Consider the following 24,818-nt stretch of genomic DNA (forward strand, 5'->3'; position numbering starts at 1 on the left):
TATTTTTTTAATTTTTTTTATTCATGTAGGTCTTCCTGAATATAAAAAAAAATTTATAATTTTTTTTATTTATTCCGTACAGCCGACTGCACGCCGACTGCATTTATCGACTATATCTAGCAAAGCGCATTTATATCTTTTTCTAAGCTGTAGATTACATTTGCATCAATTAAAGGTATTTTATATATAAAAAAAAAGGTTTATATAAATTACATAATTTTACTGATATATCTTCATAATTTTGATTGAAAATGATATATCTTTAAATATATAAATTTCGTGTAGTCATTTTATAAAAAAAATCTATTCTTTTTTAAGGGGATCCACATTTACCTACATTTTTATAAAAATTTTATCTATTTGAGACTTGTGCATGATAATGCATTCGGGAAAAAATTAAAATAATCTAAAATCTATATAAAAAAATTGTCTTTTAATAATAGACTCTACTTATGAGTTATGAGAAGTCAAGGTTTGCACACCGTATTTAGTATTACTCATAAATATTGATAAGATTGTGTTTAACTCAATAACTCTACTATAGTATTATATTAAATTATTATTTAAATTAAAAAATAAACTTAATTATTTAAATTATATAGTAAAAATTATAAATCACGACAATATAAAATGTTATTTCTATATTATTTTTAATGTTCTGTTTGGATAATGAAGTATTAAGAGAATATTCTACTACTATTTATTATTTTATTATTATTTTTTACTTACTTTTTATTAATATTGATAGAATTTTTGTGATCATGTCCCTAACCAAACGCAGCCTAATCTCACCTTTATAATTCAATTTCAGATAATAAAAAATTAGCATCTGAACTCAAAACTGGAGCATGTTCAAAAACACTTTTTTGGACTCGTCAGGTGGTCCAAGCAAGTGAGTAACTGAAGTGAGCAATGATTTGCACGAATTCGTATCCCTCTTTGCCACCACCGATTCCTGTTTTAAACACATATTCCAAAAGCGAAGGGGCCAGATTCCCTTGGACAGTCAGTCTCTTCTCGTGGCTTCCTCCTCCTGCCTTCGTCATATGCCTCCTCCTCACTGAACCATTCGCTCTCTCTCGATCTCTCTCTCTCTCTCTCTCTCTCTCTAGAATATTTGTCGCATTGCTCTTTGCAAAAGATCAAGTTTTTAGTCTCCAAGCTTGCAATGGCTTCCATCATCGAATATGGGTGGCTGGTACTGCATTTTATAACCTTTATGTGGCGATTTGGCCAACTTTTTCTGTTTTAACTTCAGTTGTATTTGATAATTCTTGCCCTAGATTTATTTTCTTTGATGGGTATTGTTAGTTTTGGACTCGTAGTGTATAATAATAATGCAGGTCAAATCATGGGTTTGTCTTGATTCCTTGTTTTAGTAGTGTTTTGGAAATCATAGTTTTAGCCTTGCAAGATTTGCATTCTGGGTTTTCTTTTGTCGCTTTTCTTTTGTTTTCTTGTTGTTTTGGTCAAAGATTGCGACATTGGGAGCGTGGTTTATTTGATAGTTATATGTATAATGTACCTATGTGGTCAAACGGCGTTTGTAATACAATGCCTTTATTTCGGAATCGTATACACGAAGTTATTTGGACATATAAATGTAGAATCTAGAAGCTTGCATCAAGGGTTTTAGGAGGTTGAGCTTTAGGGGCTGTTGTGATGCCACGACCGGTAGACTTTTAGCTGAGCTGCATCACCGACTCTGTTGTCCCTTTAGGATTTGAAGAAGTTTGTAACAGTTACTTATAAAAATAAAGAAAAGAAATTATAGCAGTTTATCTGAGCGGACATCATTTCATTTATCGTGATGTTTCTTTCTTCAAAGATAAATGCATGGGGAATGTTCAAAATGTTAGCCACGTTTACTATGGATGTTACACTTTTTTTTAATATGCCAAACGTGTTCATTTTAATTCTCAGGCCTATGAGGTCTTTGGTCCTTAGACGCAAGAATGTGGAATTGGTGGCATAGTACTTTATGGGCTTCAAGGATGTGGAATTATGTGCTTCTCCCTTTTTATTTTTAAATGAGTTTTTTATTATTATTTTGATAAGCTAGTTAGTGTTCATTTGAACCATTCATCTGTATGAATGCTCAAAATTTTTCTGGAATTTCGATTGTCAAAGGGAATTGAGTTGTGGAACGATGATTATTCAAGCTATGGACATTAAGTTCTGTTCTCTTCATGCGCTTGTAGTCTTATTTGATATGAGCTTTTAGTTTAAATCTCTACTATTTATTTTATTTTGGCGATGCAGTATCTGATCACACATTTCAGTGACTTTCAACTGGCGTGTCTTGGAAGTTTCTTTCTTCATGAAAGTGTTTTTTTCTTATCTGGACTTCCTTTCATATATCTTGAGAGGGCAGGTTGGTTGAGCAAATACAAAATTCAGGTTCGGCTCTTTTTCCTTGCCATTACTCTTGAAGAAGTTCAGTAATTTCATATTTTTTGAAGCTGAATTCTGAAATGGTGACTAACTTTATTCTTACCAGAGCATTAGAGATATTTGGCAGAAAAGAACATTAGTAAAAGATTCCAGTGCACAATTAATGCATGTACCAATAACTTGCTGCCACGTTGGGCAGTGTTCATTTTCTGCAATAGAATTGTGTTATTGTTCTTCTTATTCTATGAAGGTAGCTACGAAAGTTAAATGTTTGCCTTTCTCATAAAATGATACTCTTATGGAGGTTCTTCTGACAGTGTATTGTTTTCGAGTACTTATAAAAAAGTATTGTTTTCGAGTCATGAACGTTGCTTTTATCTATTCTACGGTGTTCTTCTTAATACTAACCAGTTAAGGACCAAACATAGTATGCATGATAAAATGCTTCCTTTCTTTCTTTTTCACCATGTTTTTAGTCTTATCAAGAGTTCACCAGTGTCTTCAAGCTGCTAAGGATTTCTATTTGCAACCCTTATCATAGGGAATAACCTCTCTTATTGAAAATCATCTTTTGTCAGTTTTTGGTACTTCCAACGTATATTGATGTTTATATGTTTGATTTACTGGACTGTGCTTTTTGCATAAGATGTATTTTGGTTTCTATAGTATTAGAACTCATTTAGATATATTCATATATATATATATATATCTCAAGTATGTAATTGTAATTTGTTTGTTTTACTTGACTGGGCTTTTTTCATAGAAGTATATATGTTTGTTAGCGTTAGCATTACAAACATCATTACTATATAGATAGTGGCTTTAAGGAAAAATTTCCCATGTTGTCCTCTGCTATTGAATACCCAAACTTTTCTATTGCAATTTTTATTGCTGCCACTAACTGGTACATGGTAAAGATATTACGATCTATGTCAATTTCTATTGCTGCTATTGCAATAGCTCAATTTCTTTCTCTGTCTCGTTGAATTTATGTCAATTAGGGTTATTATTTGTTTATTTCTATTCAGACAAAGAATAACAGTCCAGCAGCTCAGGAGAAATGCATTACTCGTCTGCTGCTTTATCATTTTGGTGTCAATCTTCCAGTGATGGTCATCTCATATCCCGTCTTCAAACACATGGGCATGCAAAGTAGTCTTCCATTGCCGTCCTGGTATTTTCAGGTTCTTTATATACTAAAGCTTTGTTCCTGAGATATATGCACTGATATATAATATATGTATGGCCTTCATCAATTTTTTCCTTTGACAGTAACATTTCCATCTTGTCTAAAGTACAGCCAGTAAAATCCCTGCTTTTGGTTCTGCAGGAATGTAGTTTTAACACAGATAATATTTTACTTCATCCTTGAGGATTTTGTGTTCTACTGGGGACACCGGGTTCTGCATACAAAATGGTTGTACAAACATGTTCACAGTGTTCATCATGAGTAAGTGCAAGCTATAAGTGCTTTATCAAGTGTTTCGGTCGATAACAATCTTTTTAATTTTCTTTTAATACTTTCTTACTTATAAAAAAAAAATCTTTTTTGTTAGGTGCTTATTGGTTGCTCTTTTGGGCTTATTAACTTGTACAGATATGCTACACCTTTTGGATTGACTTCTGAATATGCTCACCCTGCTGAGATACTGTTCCTTGGCTTTGCAACCATTATTGGTCCTGCTATCACTGGACCCCATTTGATGACTTTGTGGTTATGGATGGTACTGAGAGTCTTGGAGACAGTTGAGGCACATTGTGGGTACCATTTTCCATGGAGCCTCTCAAACTTCTTGCCTTGGTATGGGGGGTAAGTGTGTAGGTTTTCCCTCTTGGTGGTTTTGTAGCATCTGACTAATTCCCATAATTACCTTTGGAACAATGCTAGGGGGCACGCCCAGCATTACGTACATGTTGGGCATGCAACCCAGTGCATTTCAAATTTTTTTTTTTTTTTTCATTTTCTTTTAAACATTTTTTAACATCCTTAACAATTAAGAAAAAAAGACAACTTCACTAATAGTCACTTCTTTAACCATTAACGAAAAAAATTAAAATACCCGAGCGGTAACTTTGAGGGGCCCAAGTATATTTTGCTTATATTTTATCCTGAAATGTTTGATCCATTATTTTCCAGGGCCGATTTTCATGACTATCACCACCGTTTGCTTTATACCAAGTCTGGCAACTACTCATCAACTTTTACTTACATGGACCGGTAAGTCTTATTTATTTTCCCCACTGCTTAAAGCATTGGCACATTTGTATTGTTTGGTTAGACCACTGTCTGTTGTCTCCAGCCAAGGTTGTGAGAGCATCCTGCATTGGTTAAGCATGATGAAGGGATCTCACATTGGTTAAGAATGAGTGGATCTTGCAGCTTAGAATGATTCCAATGGACTCCAATTGTAACATTAACTAGTCTTCTATTTATAAAAACCCATTATTAGCCCTTTGAGATGTGGTTGGACTTCCCTTGGGTTGCTACAAATGGTATCAAAGTCAATCCCCAGTTAGAAGTGTGAGACTTGAGCTATGCTACCTACAACAAAATGGCAAGGTGTTCTCATGCTTAGGTGTTGCACTTATATATGTTCCGTGTACTTAGGCTATGCCTATTTGTATCATCAATATAATCCTTGTTTTAATATCCTTAAAAAAATTGCTTGGCGAGAACCTTGGATTGAGCATAAGAGGGTGTTAAATGTGTATTGCATGGGAGGGAGAAGTTCTTGCAGTCTATAATGATTCCAAAGGGATTCAGTTATAACATTAACTAGTCCTTTTGGAGTATAAGCCCTATGAATTGATCTTTGCTTGATTTAGAATACCTGGACCTTCTTTGTTTTCATGATTAAGTTTCTTGTAAAATATAAGACCAAAAAGGGATTTGGCAAGGTGTTATTCTCTGTGCCTGGGAAATGCTACTAATGCACAGTGACTCAACATCCTTGCACAAAACTGTATTTACCAAAGTACACACGCACGTGGTGGTCCAAGGTCTCTTGTCGAAAAGGGTTGTGTAAGGGTAGGGAAGGCCTAAATTATGTTTACTTTCATTGTTTGCATGTATGCACGGAAATACATGTGAACATTGTTGTCCAAGACGTTCTGTCTTGGATTATTTTGTTACAAATACTAGGATTATCTCTGATAAGTCAATCATATATGGTTTTACCTACTTACCACATCTTGGATTAACCATGTTAAATTTTCTGTTGAATCGCACACAATTTTCATAGTGCTGGATAGCATTTGGTAAGAATCAGGTATTAAATATGTTCTCTCCATGCTTCAGTTGGTGATCCCAAGCCTCTTTGGTAAAGAACGCCTTTTATGTTCATTGCCTTCCCATAATCTGATGCTTATTATAAGATGAGTACCGATGCACCAAATGTTGCTTCCTCGTTGTTCGTAGTCATTTCTCTTTGATGTGGACAAAGACTATCAATGTATCATGGAAAAGGTGTCTGCATAAACGTAGAGAGAACTGGGTACAAGGGTGACGGTGATGGGTCTTTATCTATTGTCATTTTTTTCTCCTGGTTTATTGTCATTTCCATTTTCCTCTGCAAAGCAACTTGGTTTCAGACTGTAAGTAAGGGGCAGATTGGACATGGCCTAGTAGACTCTTACATGCTGTTCCTGTTGGGTTTTGGTGCCCAATGCTTATTTTGTTCATTCATGGTAATGAACACCTAGAGTAGAGCGTTTAAGTATACTGACCATATGCGATACCTCTTCTGTATGATTTCTCAGGGTATTTGGAACTGATAAAGGTTACAGAAAGTTAAAGGCTCTAAAGAATGATGGAATCGAAGATGGAAGCAAGCAAAAGTGACAAATAGTTTTTTTAATAGCCGGGCATCAAGATGTTGCTTCCTCATTTAAAGGCCATCTTAGAGGTCTTGTTTTGTCACTGCCTCATCTCATGTGAAACCACCTTTTTGTGTTAGATTGCTTTTTGTTTACAGCGTGACAGTATGTGGAATCAGTGGAAAGCGTACTCTGCAGAAATCTTTCTGTTTTGTCCTGCTAAATCAAGATAGATATCCATTTTTTTCTATTGGGTAGCTAATTTCATATTAGTTACTCTTAGTTATGCTAGATACAGTCATAGATTGTGCAAGCGCCACATACTCTTTTAAAAAAAGAATAAGGTTTACTATTGAAAAATTAATTTTTCATGTAGATCTCATATTTACTCATTTTTTCATAAAGTGTGCAGTATTTACACGTTCTATAATTATAAATATCATTTCTCAAAATGTGAATGCTCGGTGGTCATTTTCTTTCAGTCGGTGGTGGTGCCAAAGCTGGTTATATAGAACTTCACATTACCTACTGGTTCAGAACTTTAGGACATAATACATGCAATTCTTAAAGAGATTATTTCCAAAATCATTGAAATGTTACAGATATTTTCATTTCATAATTTCTCTCTTGTTGAATCACTAATTGTGGAGCTTCTTTTTTTTCTCTTGTTGGGGTGGTTTTGATTTTCTCTCAATCTCTGTTGATAGGATTTACGAATCTGTCAAAGAATTAGATCCCTTTTGGCATCCAACATGACTTGGTAATTGCCGGGACATGTAAAAAGTTTTGATTTGACGTTAATGGCTGTCCCTTTATTCTTTTTTCTGGATGGTGTTTGATCAAACTAGTTTGCTTTTTCTTTTTCTTCCCCCAGCTATGGCCGGAGCCACACAGGATTGTACTTTTTTCTCTTTGGGTCCGTGTGTTCTAAGCATCCCTGCTTTTTTATTTCATCTCTCTTTGGCCCATTCCCTGGATTTGTTGATATGACTATGATGATATGTTCCCTCCTCTGATTGTTCCCCCATTGCAATAGTATCTCATAGCTATTTGCTTTTTTTAGTTAATACAGTTAAAAAAGACTTTAAACCTCATTGGTAAATAATAATAAAATAATTTAAATTAAAATTTTTATAAAATTTTAAAAAATAGAGAGAAAAAATGAGTAAAACAAGGTTAGAATATAACATTTTAGATTCGGTTCGATATTAGAAAATAATGAAATCATTACAATTTTTTAAAATATTCATACAAAATATAATAAATAATTTAAAATTTTTTTAAACTTTTACAAATTTCAAAATAAATATAATATTTTATTTTAAAATTTAAAACTTTTATCTCAAAATCCTCTACTGCCAAACCAAACCTATTATTTTTGTTTTAAAATTTATAAAAATTAAAATTATATTTTTATATTTTGTTTAGAAATTTAAAAAAATTATAATAATAAAATAAATAAGTTAAAAAATTAATATTAAAAAATATTTATATTTAAATGATATTTTATAGAATGAGATGGCTTCAAAAGTTTGTAAAAGTAAACTAAGCCTTAAAACTATTAAAGTTTATCCACATATTGGAAACAATAATTTAATATACATACCTGTTACGGTGTTTAAATTTTATACACTCTTTGAAAAATAAAGTCTATAATTAATCAAAAATATATATATATTTTTTTATGTAAATTTCATATTTTACACATTAAAGCTAAAAATATATTCATATAATTCTTATTTCCATGCTGTTTTCTTCCACCTATAAAATTGTAACCGATCACAATTTTCAACGCTAAGGTTACATTTTTCAGAATTCTATAGGTATCGGTCTTTAAAAATAATAGGGAAGAAAATTGTAGGATTACAACTTTCAAAGCTACATTTTTCTGAATTCATAGGGTATCAGTCCTTTATAAATAATAGGGAAGATGAAAAGCTGTTAGGAAAATTTCTATAACAAAGCATCCAATTCCCAAAGTCCATATTGCTTGCTTAACTTTTACTTAACTTAATATGATGATTATAATATAGTATTTAAAATTTTCCTATTTATAGATTCGTACATCTCTTAAAAATATAAAAAATATATATTTTATAGATGTTCATCAAATTCACTTGATATTGTGTTCCGACACGTGTCCACTTTCTCTGCCACTTCCACTCCACCACCCTAAATAATAAATATACAAATTAAAAAAAAACAACCATAAATGCCCTAAGCCAACCCCTAATGCCAAAAAAATCTTTTTAAAAGAATCTTAAGACAACCCGTTGACAACTCATGGCATATCGCTACGTGTCCCTTCTCCTGAGGTCCACCACCACGACACTCACGTTGTCTGCACTGTGCCTGGCCAAGGCCAGCTTCGTCAGCAACGTCGACGCTTCCGAGCACACCTTGTCGGAATTTTCGAACCCGGAAACTTCAGCCGGTGAACACGGTGGCGCCTGAGACTTCCCTCTCAGGCACATACTCGCCACCCCACACGCCATTTCGTTGGACACCACGTCCCACAGACCATCGCTCGCCAGGATCAGACATTCGTCCTCCGCCGTCCGATCCGTGATCGTCACCTCCGGGTCGCAGCTCACGTAAGGCTTCAGGTAGTTATCACCTGCAGTAACATACACGTTTAACAAAGTGAGACTATAAGCATATATGTCCATATTATACCGTGCACCGTTGGCTGAGGAGCGATATAATAGATTATTCTTCTCTCGGCGCTTACCAATAGCTCTTGACATGGCGAGAACTCCGAGAACCCGTGGGCCGTCCCAGTAAATAACCCGACCACCCGCAGCCTCGATCCGATTCAGCTCATCTGGACGGTCCGGCTGTTATCACGCATCACCAGAAACAAATTATTCTTAGCTTGCAATTCAATGGCACTCCAAAAACTTTTTTTTTTTTTTATTCTTAAATACGTTTAACGAGCTACAACAATCAGAACCCTCAGATCAGGTGATCCGACAGTTGACTACAAAGGGCACGCGTGAAATCCGCATTTATCACGTTACTCATTCATGAGAATCGGCTTAAGCCGCATAAGTTCCGTTTGGTTACCGAGAGACTAAATAAGAACTGGGAATGGTATGTTTTTCATAGTCGTCTCCGACTAGAAAATACCAGATCTAATCAAATGGAAGCTTAACAATATTAATCTTCGGATTTCTGTTTTGAAACTACCTCACCGCACAGTGACCATACAATTCCAATTCCATTTTATTAACAATTGTGAGTCTTTCCGAAGAATAATTAGAGTCACCACTAGCTATCGTTTGTTTCTGTTAATGGACTGAGTTTGCGTGAGAGAATTTACGTCCGGATTGAAAAACCGAAAAAATGAAACTTGAGGAAGCGGATCGAAGCTAACCTTGTGATCAGATGAGAGAGGAACAGGCTTGCCGTTGCGGCAAAGCACGGCTCTGGAGTCACCGCAGTTGGCGACGACGATCTTCTCAGGCGTCACGATGGCAACAACCGCAGTAGATCCCACCGCATCGCAATCGGGCGACTGAAGCTCGCACTTGCACTTGGCTCCCAAAACGCTATCGTTCCACCCAATCGCCTCCTTGTCCATTCGCCTGAAGCTTTGCTCCATGGCGGTCTTCCACTCCGTTGATGAACCTTCCTTACTCTCCAACTCCTCCTTCACCAGCTCATGCAACCGCTCTCTACACTTTGTCGCCACCTAAAGAAAAGAAGAAAGCAATTATATTTCGAATAAAAATCGAAGATAAATGTCTTGTTCTTGTTTTTTTCCCCCTCTAAAAATATCATAAAGTGAGGTAATTCATACATGAGAGCAACCATGGCCGTCGTAAACACCATAATAATGCAACTCAGTGGAGGTTTCAAGGTCACGGCGACAGAAGGAAGGGTGGATCGCCACTGCGTCCTCCATCTCTCTCCGCCTTCCACACACTGATGCAACGCCGAACTTCGGGTACTCCCCGCAAACTTCTGGAACCACAGGGGCTGACGGAGAGGTACAGACCGTCGACATAGAAAAATTGGAAGACTGACTCGGAATTAAGACCTCTTTGGTCTTGGATCTTCCGTTTTCTACCACGGACAACGGTTTTTCCTCCTCCAATGCGGAGTTCTCCACAGCGTTCTCGCACTCCCGAGAAAGCGACGGCTTATAGACCCCTAGCTTCTGACGCTTCTGCGCACGCTCCGTCACCGGTGACGCCACACTCGACACAAATTTGAACCGTCTGATCTCCATTCTCCTCCGCCTGGCTGTTCGAGAGTTCTTTTCGCACGGGGTCGATGTGCTGCTCTCACTCGCCAGTTCACAGCAGATCTCTGTCATTCTCAACGAAATTACCTTCAACCACCAACTAGAGAACCAACAAATACTCGGAGAGAGACTCAAAACCCTCTAATTCGAACCACGAATCCCGGTCTATCTAAGCTTGATGGTTGCAAAAATCTTGAAATCACCGCAACAATGGAATGAGAATGAACGCGTGCGAGCGCTCCAACGAGGAACCCTTTTTTTTTTTTTAATTTTATTTTATTGGTAGTAACTAACGAGGAAGCTTTTAAAGCACTTCCATGGCCTCTCTCTTTTTGGGTATCCATGGCCTTTTAATTTTACGTAGGGGTTTGGTCGCCAAAGGACAGCTGCCGGTCACTCTCCCGGGCAGCCCGGACACGTACTGTTGTGCGTACGTGACGAAGTGCTCTTACGCCTAATAAACGAACTGATATTGACCGTTGATCTTCGTTCTCTCTCTCCTCTCCACCGTTAATACCAGAGGCGTGTACCAACTGCGTCGGGTGCAAAGATACGTGGTCCAATAGGAGCTAAACACCTTCGTTAGGTGAACTCCCTTTCCCGACACGCATATTGTACCAAGGCTAGGCTTGTCATTTTACCTGACAAAACCTTTTATAATTTTCATTAAAAACAAAAAAAGAAGATATAATAAGATCTTTAATTGTATTAAATATTATATATAAACGGTATGGTGTCTAGATGTCTGCCACGTGTATCCCTTGTAGAGTAAGAGATTTTTTCAAAAATTCTAAATTTATTCCTTGGGCTCGCGTGGTCCAATGAAAACGTTCTACGTATCAGTTTTGATGTTGACATGTGGGCCAGAATGTCCCCATCGTTGACGGTAAATAGAATATCTGAGGGACCGTTCCCTAAACCATGGACACGTGTCGTAATCGTGGACTTCTGAATTGAAACTACCATTCCGATTGTATTCAGTGAGGAAATGTCGAGATTACCCTACAACCTTACACGTAGACAAAAAAGCAAGAAAGGAAGAGAGCACAATCAACATAAGATTCGGTAAACACGCGGCGACAAGGGAGTGGACAACGTGTAGATGGACAGACGGGACGGTACGTTTCAGTAGGGGCCCACGGATGCATAACTAAAGCTAGAGAAGGAGCTCCACGTGGAAGATCTGGCTGGCAAGCAATTGTAGTAATCTGGGCATTGAAATTGACAGGAGACGCATAAGATAATTAGTGCCACGTGACGAACAATACCCGGCATCACTCTTAATCCTTCGTCCAACCTTTGTCCATCGCTTTGAACTAACCAGGGTTACTTTTTTATTTGATCTGGTTTGATACGGTTAGATTTTTTATATTTTTTTAAAAATAAAATATTTTATAAATAATAAATAAAATTATCGTCTTAAATTGTGTTTAGACGGTACTGATTCTAAACAAATAAATTTTGTGCAAGATTTTTTTTTATTTTTTTAAAGTGAGTCTTTTCAATAAAAATTAATTTTTTATATATTTTTAAAATAGAGTAATACTACATACAATCTAAGAGTTATGCAATCATTTTTAAAAAAATAAGATCTATTATTAAAAAATTAATTTTTTTATACAAATTTTTTATTTATTATTATTTTTAAATAATTACGCGGTATTAAACACTCACAACCTTAAGTATTAATTTTTTTGTATAAATTATTTTTAAATTAAACATTAATTTCTCAAATCAAATTGTACTAAAATACACAATAAAAAAATGTACTAAAATAAAATAAATCTCAAAACTGTTGGGACCGATTAATTAATTTATTTAGCATGTTTTATATATATTTATTAAAAGATAAGTATCATATTCACACAAATGTCTTATAAAAATAAAATGATAGATTGATATAACTTTATTTGACATATTAGATTTATTTTATAAATAAAATTATAAAACTTACGTATCATGTCAAAAATGTCAATTTGTATATTTATTATTATAAAAATAATATAAAAATCTACTATTTATCTTCGTTAAAATGTCGGAAAAAAATATTTAATTTGAGTTATTTTAATTTCAAGTTTGTATAAGCACATATCTCCATCATTTAAATGGTTCAAATGATATCATGAAATAAATTTGTTTATTTCGTTAACATAAAAATTTTAAAAAATTAATTGAAAAAATTTAAGTTACATTTAAATGTTAAGTTGAACTGAGTTGAGTTAAATTCTTTATAAATAATAATCAGATTAGATGATTGAATGAATTTTATGAGATCTATTTTAAATAAATTTAAATTTATTTAAATATTAAGATAAATTTATATATATTTATAAAAATTTAAAAAAAAATTATGAGTTTTATATATAAAGAAGTGTTGAATTAAAAAATGTTACAATTTTTATGTATAAAGAGAGTTTAAATTAAAATAAATTTTTAATAATTTAAAAATTATGTATTTATATATTAAACTTAATTTAAAATTAAACTAAATTGAAATATGATAAGCGGTTTGAACTTTGAAAAGGTAATGTAGGAGGAGATAGGCATGGCGGTTTGGGGGAGGGGGTTGGCTGCAGCAGTGACTCGTGTTATCGCCATCATGGGCGCACACTCGTGGTGGTTTTGGGGTCGGTGCGTGCAGCAGAAGGAGGTTTGCGTGACGAGACTGGGGAAGGTGGGGGCGGCGTGGTTTTCAGAGCCGGAAACGCATTACAACGCTGTGACGATATACCGACAACGACATTAATATGCACTGCAGCTTCGGCAAAGGGAGAAAGAGAAAAGCTGCATCCATGCAGCCGCAAAACCACGTGTTCCCAATTGATTGATTCGGTTTCGGTATTACGGCAAAACCACGTATGCACGTAGTATTCTTTTTTGTATTTTTAAACGTAGGACAACTTGGATTTTTATGCAGTTGCTGCGTCATTGGGCAGCAATATATATTTAAAATCATTTTTTTAATTATTAAATAAAAAATATTTAAGGAAGGTAGCTCTTTACTAGTTACAGATGGGGTATGCGAGCGCTGGTATTCTTTTAAAAGAAATACGAGTAAATATAAATTCCATTAATGTTATGAATTGTGTAAATGGCATATAATTTTTTTAAAAAAATATAAAGTTTATTATTAAAAAATTAATTTTTTTATATAAATTTTAAAGAAATAATATTTACAGTCGTGAAATGAGTAAACGTCAAGCAATCTCTTTAACAAAATAAATCAATATGATATCTATATGATAAAAAATTAATTTTTTAATAATAAATTTTATTCTTTATTTAAAAAATATACGATACTTACACAACTTATAACTATATCAAACATTAAAATACTGGTAGACACATAAATGCTATCACGAAGAGTCTTAAAATTTCTATTCATTCAAAAGGATAGAAACCATCCACTCATTTTACTCTTATCTATTATGATAATGTATCATTATCTATTAATCTATGAATTTTTCTTTTTCTAAAAAGGTATCAAACTTTTTTGCCCCCGAGAAAAAAAGTCAAAAAAAACAACCTAAAATTAAACAATTACACAATCAAAATCAAAATCAAAACATGGAACATAACCCTAGTTGACATCAAAACAAAATACAGTTCAAAATGTGCCATAGGAAACTAAAGTTTTGTGCTATGTCCATTCTTTTTTATATTTAGATTCCTATAATTTGAATAAATTAGAATTAGGATCCTTCATTAATTTCTCTATTCATTAACGTTAATTTAATCACAAGTTGTCAGCCGTTGGTTTTGATTTTTTAAAAATAGGTCAAGTTTCCTTTAAAATAAAAAATTTAACTTAAATTGGATTTTTTCTTTAAAAAAAAAAAAAAACAACTTCGAAAAGCTTAGCTTTTAGAACTTGCAATAATATTAATTGGCCATTATAGTAGATTTTTTTCTTAATTATATTGACTAATTAAGGCTAACAAAATATAGTTTATACTTTATATTGACTAATTATATAAGAAGTGCCAAAACTGTAAAGAAATCTTAAAAAAGTAAATTCATATATCTAAAAATAAATAAATAAATTTATAAATTAACATAGTTTTATATGATACGTTAAATCTATTTTATAATAATAATTATTTTACAATCTAATGTACCATACTGAATTACGACAATTTGTTAAATTTCTTTATAGTTAAACCACGTCAATCTGTAAATTTATAAAATAAACAGCTAGTTCATCAATTCTAATTTACTTTATATATGAATGAATTGATTCGAGTTTCTTGTTGAATTAATTTTATGTATAGTAATAATTTATTTATTTTTCCATCGAGCTGAAAGTTGTTTGTCGATTGTTACTAACTATTTGATTTAGACCAAATAAATTATTTATTTTATAATTATCTGTTATTTATTTTTTACTTTTTAAGTAGTGATCATAAAAACAAGGTTTTATATTTTTGTAAATATTTTATTATAAATAAATCAATTATTATTTTTAAAGTATATGTGCAAACCGTACCCCTATTAGTAATACCATTTCTTTTCATCTTCTAAATATTTAAGATGAGAAATGATATTTGAAATCGGAGAATATGTAAATGTCATGTAATTATTTTGAAAAAGAATAGAATTCACTATTAAAATTTTACTTTTTTATTTTTCTATTTGAATCTTATATTTAATCATTTTTTCAAAAAAATTATATGACACTTTTTTTTTATAAATACATAACACTTACGTACTGTAAATATTATTTCTATTTGAGATATATTATATATCAGCTATTATTCACCCCACCGTACCCCACACCTTGATGTCACTTTTTTCTTTTTGTTTAATGTCATACTTATTATTATCAAACCCATCTCTCTCTCTCTTCAATCTCTTTCTCTCCTCAAGCTCTCTCCCATCAAACTCCATCTCTCTTTGACCTCTCTTCTCAAGCTCTCTCTCTCTCTCTTTAACCTTTCTCTCTCCTCAAACTTTCTCTCCTTGACCTTTCTCCAGGCCGGCTTAATGGTAAGGTTAGTTAGTCCATTGCCTAAGGCCCCCATCTTATGTAAGACCTTTAAAATAGAAAATGAAGTGTTTTTTTCTTAATTTAAAAAAAAATAAAAACCATTTTATTATATAAAATTTTAAATAAATTTAATATTTTTCAATATGTGCAATGTCCCATAATACTAAATTTAATAGTTAATATAATGAATTATTTATATTTTAAATAATTTTTTAAGATTTTGCTAAATTGAGGTAATAAATTTGCATTAATACCTCATTTTAAGTTGTAGTATTCAATATAAATTTAAAAATATTATTTTATTTAAAATCTTTAAATAAAGTTTTTAAATAAAATCTCATTTTATTGAAAATTTTAAAAATATTTTATATAATAATTTATTACTTTATTCTATTATAATTACGAATGACTAACTTAAATTTTACATTAAACCTCAATTTAGATCGAGCTTTTCTCTCCCTCAAAATTATTATACTTTTTGTATCTCTCCTCCCTCCTTCCTCTTCTTCCTCTTTAAATTTCTGTACTACACATACTCTTTTTGTGAATGATTAGGTTTAACTGCCACATAAAATATAGTGTAAAATAAATTAAAGAATTAATGAAAAGAATAAGAATTTTACTATATACAAATAAAGTCACGTACTAATCTGCATATCAATATTAATTCTTTTATATTTAAAATTTAAATTAGTATTATTTTTAATAAAATTTACTTTTTAACTAATTACAATAAATTAATACATATATTAATATACAATTATACTTACAATTAAATTTTTTCAAAAAATAATTCTCGCCAACAACACTATTGAAAGTTAGAACAAAAGACCTCGCAACTCTACTTTTTGGTGAAATGAACACCGTAGATTAAAGCGAGACCGTCTTTGATAGAGTCAAGACTCAATACCGATCGTTGCTGACAGATAATGTTTTTGATAAGAGGAGAGAGATGGCAGTGTGAAGGCAGGAGAAATTGATTGCAATTTCCAAGCTGTCCAACGTCATTACAGTTACAACTTACAACTGACATTTATCATGATTTTAGACGGGTCAGTCAATAGTATCGATGTTCATATAAAAATGGAAAACACTAAAATCACCGCTGGTAGCTTCCATTGAAGGTTAATGTTGACCTAATTTTTTTTTTAATTTTTTCTTTTCTTTAATGATTAAGAATTTTTTTTAATATTATTATAATTTTTTTATATTTTTTTAAAATGTTTAAAACTATTAAAAAATGATTTGAAAAAAAAAACAAAAAAATTTTTTGTCCAACGGTGGCGGGAGCCACCCACCAACTGTGCCTGTAGCACCATCCTATAAAAATATATTGGACTTTTGGGGATCAACCCAATACTTTTTTTAATATTTTATAGCACATCAAAAAAAGACACCCCTTAATTAAAAAATAAATAAATAAATTCCTACACATAATCAATCGATAAATGCATATATATATATATATATATTTAATATCTTTAAATACTTATTTTATAAAAAATACATAAATTCAATAATATTTACAATAAAAAAAAAAGACATCCCTTTCCATCACAATAAAGAAAAAAAAAATCTCAACTAGGACATATCTTTTCAATAAAATATAGAAAATGATAAATTCATATTTCTTTGTAACTATTTTGTAATTTTATTATAAATAGATTTAATTATGTGAAATTGAAATTATTTTTAATAAAGTAATATAACTATATTAGCCAATTGTAAAATAGCTATAAAATAATTATAATTGTATTATTATCCATAAAAAATAGTGAAGCTAAAATATTGACTCAACCTCGAATTCTTTGGATAGATTGAGGAAATGATCTTGACCACAAAATAAAGGAATTTTTGTGCAAGACCATGAAAGATTTGCGAGACTGCGATAAAGAGCTATAATGGATATGATCGACTATAGTTGATTGTATTAATATGAGTTCTTCTACTCATTAAGAAAAAAATAAAAAATAAAAATAAATATGTGATGTAGGAATGATGAGTAAAATTATTCAATATCAGATATAACTTTCTACACTCATACTCTAGACCGGGATCAAATCAACAATCGATATCCATTGTCTACTTTGATAAAAGAGAGAAGTTACCATTTTCTCAAAGAAAAGAGGAAAAAAAATAAGAGTAATCCAAGATACAATTTGAGAGTATATAAGTTATGCACATTCTCTTTAAAAAGATAATTTATACTATTAAAAGATATTTTTTTTTTTAAAAATATGAATATCAGTTTTATCCAATTTTTTTAAAAAAATAATTATGTAACTTGCATATTTATAAATTATAAATATCATTTAGACTCTGTTTGGATGTTGAGTTGAATTAAAATGAGTTAAGTTTTGTTAAGATAGTGGAATGAGTTTTGTAAGACTCACTTAAGATGAGTCTAGATGTATTTAGATGTCCAAATGAGTTCAGATGTATTTATAAAAAGTTGAAAAATGTTATAGGTTTCTTGTGTAAAGAGATGTTGAGTTGAAAAAATTATGGATCTAACGTGTAAATAAATTTTTAATTAAAATAAGTTAAGTGATTTGAGAGTTGAGTATTTAGATATTAAATTTAATTTAAAATTAAATTTAACTGAATTTATCTCAATTTAATCTAAATTTTAAACGGAGCTATTATTATAATAAAAAAACCCGCTGAATTGAGTGACGTAAGAATTCTAATTTGGTTGGCGTAGTACAGCCACGTCAAGCCAAGTCCGCGGTCAACATGGCGCCGGGGGTTTCCTTTTGTGAACGGTTTTCTCCCCTCTAATCAGCCTTGAGTGCTGGAGTCAGGGAAGGCTGGCTGGAGACTCATCTTAAGGAAATGATTCGATCATTTCTTCGTCTTCAATCCTAAATTATTGTTGTCTTTTCGATCAATGTCTTCTGAAATAAATGTCCACTTTCAACGTGTCTGAAGATATGAAGGTTTCGTAATGTGTAGACAAAATATGGCCTACGCCCAATACGATAAATCCCAATGTGACAAGAAATTGTGTTCAGGTCTTCCTTTTCTCTTCATTAATTGGTTTATATACTCTGAAGTCCGAATGCTGACTCTGATTTTTTTCAAGACTTTTTTAGCCTTTTAAGTAATTTTATGTTATTCTATTTCTATTTTTATCAAATTAAAAATAGAAACCACATATTTAAAGTTTAAGGCTGTGTTTGTATGTTAAGCTAAATTGAAATAAATTGAATTTTTTATAAATATTAATAAATTGAGGTAGTAAAGTGATTTTTGTAAAATCTATCTAAGATGAGTTTAAATGTGTTTAGATGGTAATATAAGTTTATATTTATTTATGAAAAATTAAAAAAAATTGTGAATCCCGCGTGTAAAAATGTATTAAATTAAAAAATATTGTGAGTCTCATGTGACTCAATTTAAAATTAGACTAAACTGAATAAATATCAGTGTGCTTAAACAACCAAACGGACCTAAGATTAGAGTACATGATTTATTCGTTCAAATGCCATCAGCATTGTTGCCCCCTTCTATCAAGGTAAGGTGCCATTGTCGCTCTTGATTTCTACCGCAGCCTCCACCACTGCCATCGATTAATGAGTTTTCCAATACGAGGCTTTATAGACATGGTCCTATTATCCTCGATCAATGTTGTAAGTGAGTTAAGGTACTGTTTGAATTCAGAAAATATCTCATTTTATAATTACAAATTTTTTAAATTTTTACACAAAATATAATAAATAATTCAATTTTTTTAAATTTTAAAATAATAATATTAAAAAATAATATTTTAAAAATATTTTATACAACTTTTAACTTTTATGTAAAATCATCTCATCTCATCTCACTATTCAAAAAGTCTCTTAAAGCAAGTTACAACCTAAACATGTACATTGAAAAACCGTTCAATCTCCCAATCATGCAAGCATGCGGTAAGCTGGTTTTCATTCTTTAAGCATGTGTGCTTGTGCATTTTCCATTTCATATTGGACATTTAAGCACTCTTGAGATTATTTACATGCACAAACATCCATATAAAGGCTTGTAAACAATCAATGAAAACTAATCCTAACCAACCACAAAATTGCACCGGCAAGCAATGATTAGTGAAACATAGGGGTGTAAAAGGTTTGATTCAGTTTTAGACAAATTTAAGACCAAATCGGTAGGTATTGATTTTGCATTTTCTAAAACCGATTACACATCAGTTATGCTCTTAAACCGGTATTCTGGTTATCGATTTCCAGTCCGATTCAGTCCGTTTTCCAATTTTAGAAGTTAGTTGTTCCTTAAAAAAAAAAAAAAAATCCTGTATCATCATGGTGAAATGATTGAAGATGACCTCGACGTGAAAACACTATGCTTCTATTTTTTTTTTTTAATACCAAGCCCAAATAACCCAATATACTAATAGACTTCCAAAGCAACACAGTTTAGTAAAACTTTGTACCCTTCTGCATCTCAATCAAATCATACAGTTTAATGAACTTCAAAATCTCTGAGAGTTTCATGAGGCTAATTCAATAACGTAGCATGAACCAAAGAAAACAAACATTAGCAGCTTATAATCCTAACAAAACCCACTTCACTTTGCTACCAATACGGACTTTCTACAAGAAACCTAGTGACAAAAAGTCAAATTAAAACATTACTACGGCAGATTTCTCAATGAGCTAAAACGTAGTTAATAAATAGAAGATCTTGTTAATAAGAGAATTGAAAAAAAAAAAACCAATATCCAATACAAAAAAAAGTTGAAATTCAAATGTCTAACACAAGCAAAGTAAAATAAAAATTTAGCGTCTCGACTCCACATAAATATAAGGAACAATTGCAACTTCCAATTAAACTAAACTTAAGAAATAAATATTAAACAGAGAGGGTATCTACGTAATCCCTCAACATGCAATCCATAATCTCTCAACATGTAATCCATAATCAACAGAAACCAGTATAAGATAAATTAGACCTTGCGTTTAGGGGAGGTGCTGCGTAACAAGGGAGGAGCTGCAGATAGAGAAGAACGACGAGCATTTGAGAGTGAGAGAGGGCTGCAGCCTGCGTATAGGAGGGGAAGCGTGGGAGGGGAGGCAGCAGAGATTGAGAATCTGAGAGAGGGGAGGGGCTCCGTGGGAGGGGAGGGGAGGCAATAGAAATTGAATCTAAGAGAGGAGAGGGGCGGGGTACATGTTTTTAGTTTTACCTTAAAGTCTGAAAGTAAATGCACTAAAACGAGGCCCTTTTTTGAGTATATAATTATAAATTATAATCTAGTGATTATAAAAAAGTATATATTAGACTATTAGTATTTGTTAATTGTTATTGTCAATTTAGTTTATTATAACTATATTATTGATAGACTATAGTGATAGTCTTAGTATAGTAATTTAGTATTAATATTACTATATCATTATTTAGTATTAGATTATAATATCATTGTAGGCTATTAGTATTAATTGTAGTAATTATAACAAGTATATATTATTATTTGTTAATTGTTATAGTGAGTTTAGTTTATTATAACTATATTATTGATAGATTGTAGTAATAGTAATATAGTATTACTATATCATTATTTTATATGTGATTATTTAGTATAGTGATTTATATACTAATATATACATAGCCTTAAAGTATATTTCTAATAGTAATATAGTATTAGACTATTAATATTATTATAAATATTAGTATTAATTATAATGATTAGAATAACTATATATTAGTATTTGTTAATTATTATAGTGAGTTTAATTTATTATAGCTAAATTTTTGATAGACTATATTGATCGTATTTCGTATTAGGTCATAAAATGTAAATTGTAATTAATATAAATTATATACTAATATATATTAGTATTATTAATCTACTAATATCTTATATACTTCTCAAAAACACTATTGAGAATTTATTAGGCCATCAAAATTTAGTAATAATATTTGAGTGATTTTCTTTATTTTTTGGTTGTTACTTCTTATGATAAAATGTTATTAATATATATTTTATATTTAAAGCATATCATCAATTAAATTTTCATGTTTAAGATTAAACTTTTATTTTATAAATATAATAAAATTATCTTATTTATAATTATAATTTATATTATTATATATTATATATAAAAATTATATATAATAGAAAACATATTATAAATTTATATATAATATTTTAAAAAAATTAAAATATATATTAAATAGAACCGGTCCGATTCGGACAAAAAATGTCAGGAATCGAAACCGGACCCGTTCCGGCTAGTTTTTCATTTATGGAAACCGGTTCCGGACCGGACCGATTTTCCGGATTTGTTTTATACCCCTAGACTGAAACATTAGATGAAAACATGACCAAGAAATAAAATACTTATTCATACTAGTCCACATTAGTTTCCAAATTGTACATCCAAGACATATTTTTCTTCAAATCGTTTCCTGATTAGGAGATATTTTAATGAAACAATGGTAAAGGTTGACAGTAATACAATCAGACCATGAACTATTTGAAGGGTTAAAAAAAGGAGGGTAAAAATTACTTTGAGTAATAGGAAGAGTGATAATTGGGAAAAAAAAATTGTTTCCTTGTGGTACTTCAAAAGAGATGCAAGAGTGCAGGGGAATGCCAAGGCTAGGTAAATAACTAGTGGAGACTAGACTTGCTGGGGTCAATTAAGGCCTAGTTTGTTTTCACAAAACTTTCATCTCATCTCATCTTAATCATTACAACATTTTTAAATCCTCATACAAAATAAAATCCCAATACAACTTTTTCAAATCCCAATACAAAAATAATATATTCTAATAATATTTTATTTAACTTATCTCAACTCATCTCATCTCATCTCATCTCATCTCTGAGAACATAAATCAACATAATGGTTAAGTTGGCTCTTCTAGCCATGTCTTGGGTAGAAACCATTGACAGACATCCCTCCATCAACACAAATAATCTGGCCAGTGATATAGGATGATGCAGGTAAGCAAAGGAATGCCACAAGAGACGAAACCTCCTTTGGATCTCCAAGACGCCCAAGAGGAGTTCGAGAATACACCTCTTCTAGGAATTCTTTGTTGCTAAGTACCTGGAACAAAGGAAAATCAAGATCAACTTCAACTTTTCATGTTGACTTAGGTTTCAGCCTTTTTACATTCCATGCATTAGTAAGTGCAAGTCCTAGCATTTTAGACTGCAAATTTTTTAGGGATCTGGTTTTGCACATGATGAATAGGAAGGAGGCTGCTTTTGAACAACAATTCTAAAATTTTGCTTTCAGCGTATCAATTTCAGTGGCATTATGATACATATCACACTTTCATTCCACTTTTATCATATTGTGCCGATGTGGCATTGACCATCAACTATTATATAAACTCTTATTTTTCCAAATAACAAATACGAGGGTTAATAGATAATGCAGCATCAATACAGTATGATAGGAGTGGGATAATTGTGTAGTCTATATCATTTTCCATTTCAGTTCGGTAGCCAAATTAAAAAAAAAAAAAAAAAAAATCAAATCTATAAACCAATCAATAAAAAAATGCTCCTTTTCAATTGAATTTACTTTCATTAACATGGTAGTTAGTGTTGGTGTGGGTTGTATTTGCGTAACTTTCTTGGAAAGAAGAAGGTAGCAGCAAGAAGCTGCTATGATTTCACACATGATTATTGGTCAGAAAGCAGTCTGCAAGGGCTCAATCAAACTAATAATCACATCAGCAATGCAAAAGGTGAAGTACCTGCTCCACCATTGAGGTTCTGATGTACCAAGGCGCCACAGCATTACTTCTTATATTATCTTTCGCCCACTCACAAGCCAGACTTTTAGTGAGTTGATTGATTGCTCCTAGGAATCACATAAAAATAAAAAGAAAAAAAGAGCTTTTGATAAACTCCTCGAGTTCAAAGTTTATAGGAAGATGCGATAATGGTTTCAGGTAAATTACCTTTTGTTGCACCCTGAACAGACATAGACTTCAGTGAGAGAAAACCCGTTACAGAGGACGTGAATACAATGCTACCAAATCCCGATGCTTTCAAAGGTTGATAAGCAAGTTGGGATATATGGAAAACAGACTCGAAGTTGGTCGACATGAGAGTAGAGAATTCCTCAGCTGTGAAATCCACCATTGGTTTCCTTATGTTTGTCCCAACATTATTTATCTACGGATCAAAATGTGGTGGCTTTCGAGTTCAGTGAACAGGAAATGAAGTTCGAAATGATACGCTTCCGATTATAACATGTTAAATCACAAAAATGGGAACTCAAACAGAACAGAACATACACGCTCGCACGCATGTTTGTGTGTGCATAAGATGAGGAAATCCAGGAGCTTACTTACGAGGATGTTGAGCTTCCCATCAAACACGGAAGACACAGTCCCCACGAGCTCCTCTCTCTGAACTCGAACTGACACATCACAGACTGACCCAGTTACCCCAAAACCCAAATTATCCCATTCCCTCAAGCACACATCCAGCTCACTTGAATTCCTACAACACGTATGCACTGTCGCCCCAAGGCCCGCCAGTTCCTCCACAATCGCATGCCTAAAAATACCAAAAAATTCCCAATTTTCACGAGCCAAGGAGAAAAGAATGCAAAAAAATAGAGTCCAGAATTTATAAGTAAACGTACCCCATTCCGCGAGTGCCGCCGGTAACGAGGGCGGTCATCCCGCTGAGCGACCATCTGGGATTGTCAGTGGGGCCACTGTTTCTACTTGAAAGTAATCTGGGTTGTCGGCTTCGGATGGGTCTTACGCGGGTGGGTTGTGATATTCGGAGCTTGGAATGAAGGGATGACTGTGGAATTGTTAGGTTTGAGAATAATGAAGAAGAGGAAGAAGAAGACGGTGACGGAGTAGGGGGAGTTGGAATAAGGGTTTGAGACATTGCAGCCGCCCAGCAAGCAAGCAGTGCTGGGAGTTTGAGGTTCACGGTCGGACAGGGATTTCAGTAAGTTGCGGACCTTGCGGTTTCGAAATACAGTTTGTCATCGTTTATGGGTTAAATTGAAAGTTAAATAAAATATTATTATTATTATAAAATTTAAAAAAATTAAATTATTTATTATATTTTATATAAAATTTAATAAGATTATAATAATAAAAAAAATAAAATATTTTTATTATTTGCCATTTGTCCGACGTCTTAAAATATTAGGTTAATGTATCTAAAAGAAGACATATTAGTAATGAATCATTGATAGTGAAATATTGATAGACAATACAAGTTAAATTGATGTCGATGGAGTTTGTACAAAATCATGTAATTTCTTAAAGAATATTTTTTTAACATATATGGAGGGTGTAGCTATGTGTTACAGACTTAGAATTTCTTCACATGTTTTGTATAGTCTTAAGAGGTTTTGTCCCCACAAAACTCTTAAATAAACCTTC

General features: G+C 32.2%; 3 protein-coding genes across 5 annotated transcripts; 1 reads left to right on the forward strand and 2 right to left on the reverse strand.

Annotated features, from left to right (window-relative positions):
- The first annotated feature begins 853 nt into the window (after positions 1-853).
- Positions 854-6,501, forward strand: LOC122295090 (methylsterol monooxygenase 2-2-like). 3 transcript variants are annotated; one of them, XM_043104135.1, is made up of 8 exons: positions 862-1,198; positions 2,263-2,400; positions 2,501-2,644; positions 3,423-3,568; positions 3,725-3,844; positions 3,992-4,204; positions 4,532-4,612; positions 6,154-6,501. In XM_043104135.1, the coding sequence occupies exons 1-8, from the start codon at positions 1,169-1,171 to the stop codon at positions 6,233-6,235; spliced, it is 954 nt and encodes a 317-aa protein (XP_042960069.1). In that variant the 5' UTR covers positions 862-1,168; the 3' UTR covers positions 6,236-6,501. The 3 variants fall into 3 exon arrangements, with proteins under 3 accessions (XP_042960070.1, XP_042960069.1, XP_042960071.1); XM_043104136.1 differs by lacking the exon at positions 4,532-4,612 and having other exon boundaries at positions 854-1,198; XM_043104137.1 differs by lacking the exon at positions 2,501-2,644 and having other exon boundaries at positions 873-1,198.
- A 1,786-nt stretch (positions 6,502-8,287) lies between these two features.
- On the reverse strand, positions 8,288-10,793 carry LOC122295091 (probable protein phosphatase 2C 24). The gene is made up of 4 exons (XM_043104138.1): positions 10,013-10,793; positions 9,587-9,904; positions 8,942-9,047; positions 8,288-8,827 (listed from the first exon to the last, which is right to left on the reverse strand). Exons 1-4 carry the CDS (start codon positions 10,529-10,531, stop codon positions 8,505-8,507), a joined length of 1,266 nt encoding a protein of 421 aa, XP_042960072.1. The 5' UTR covers positions 10,532-10,793; the 3' UTR covers positions 8,288-8,504.
- An 11,279-nt stretch (positions 10,794-22,072) lies between these two features.
- LOC122295092 (tropinone reductase homolog At5g06060-like) lies at positions 22,073-24,412 on the reverse strand. Its single transcript, XM_043104139.1, has 5 exons — positions 24,056-24,412; positions 23,760-23,967; positions 23,364-23,580; positions 23,157-23,263; positions 22,073-22,498 (listed from the first exon to the last, which is right to left on the reverse strand). The coding sequence occupies exons 1-5, from the start codon at positions 24,310-24,312 to the stop codon at positions 22,310-22,312; spliced, it is 978 nt and encodes a 325-aa protein (XP_042960073.1). The 5' UTR covers positions 24,313-24,412; the 3' UTR covers positions 22,073-22,309.
- Positions 24,413-24,818: the final 406 nt, after the last annotated feature.

The sequence above is a fragment of the Carya illinoinensis genome, chromosome 14 (genome assembly GCF_018687715.1).
Source record: "Carya illinoinensis cultivar Pawnee chromosome 14, C.illinoinensisPawnee_v1, whole genome shotgun sequence".
Classification (NCBI taxonomy): Eukaryota; Viridiplantae; Streptophyta; class Magnoliopsida; order Fagales; family Juglandaceae; genus Carya; species Carya illinoinensis.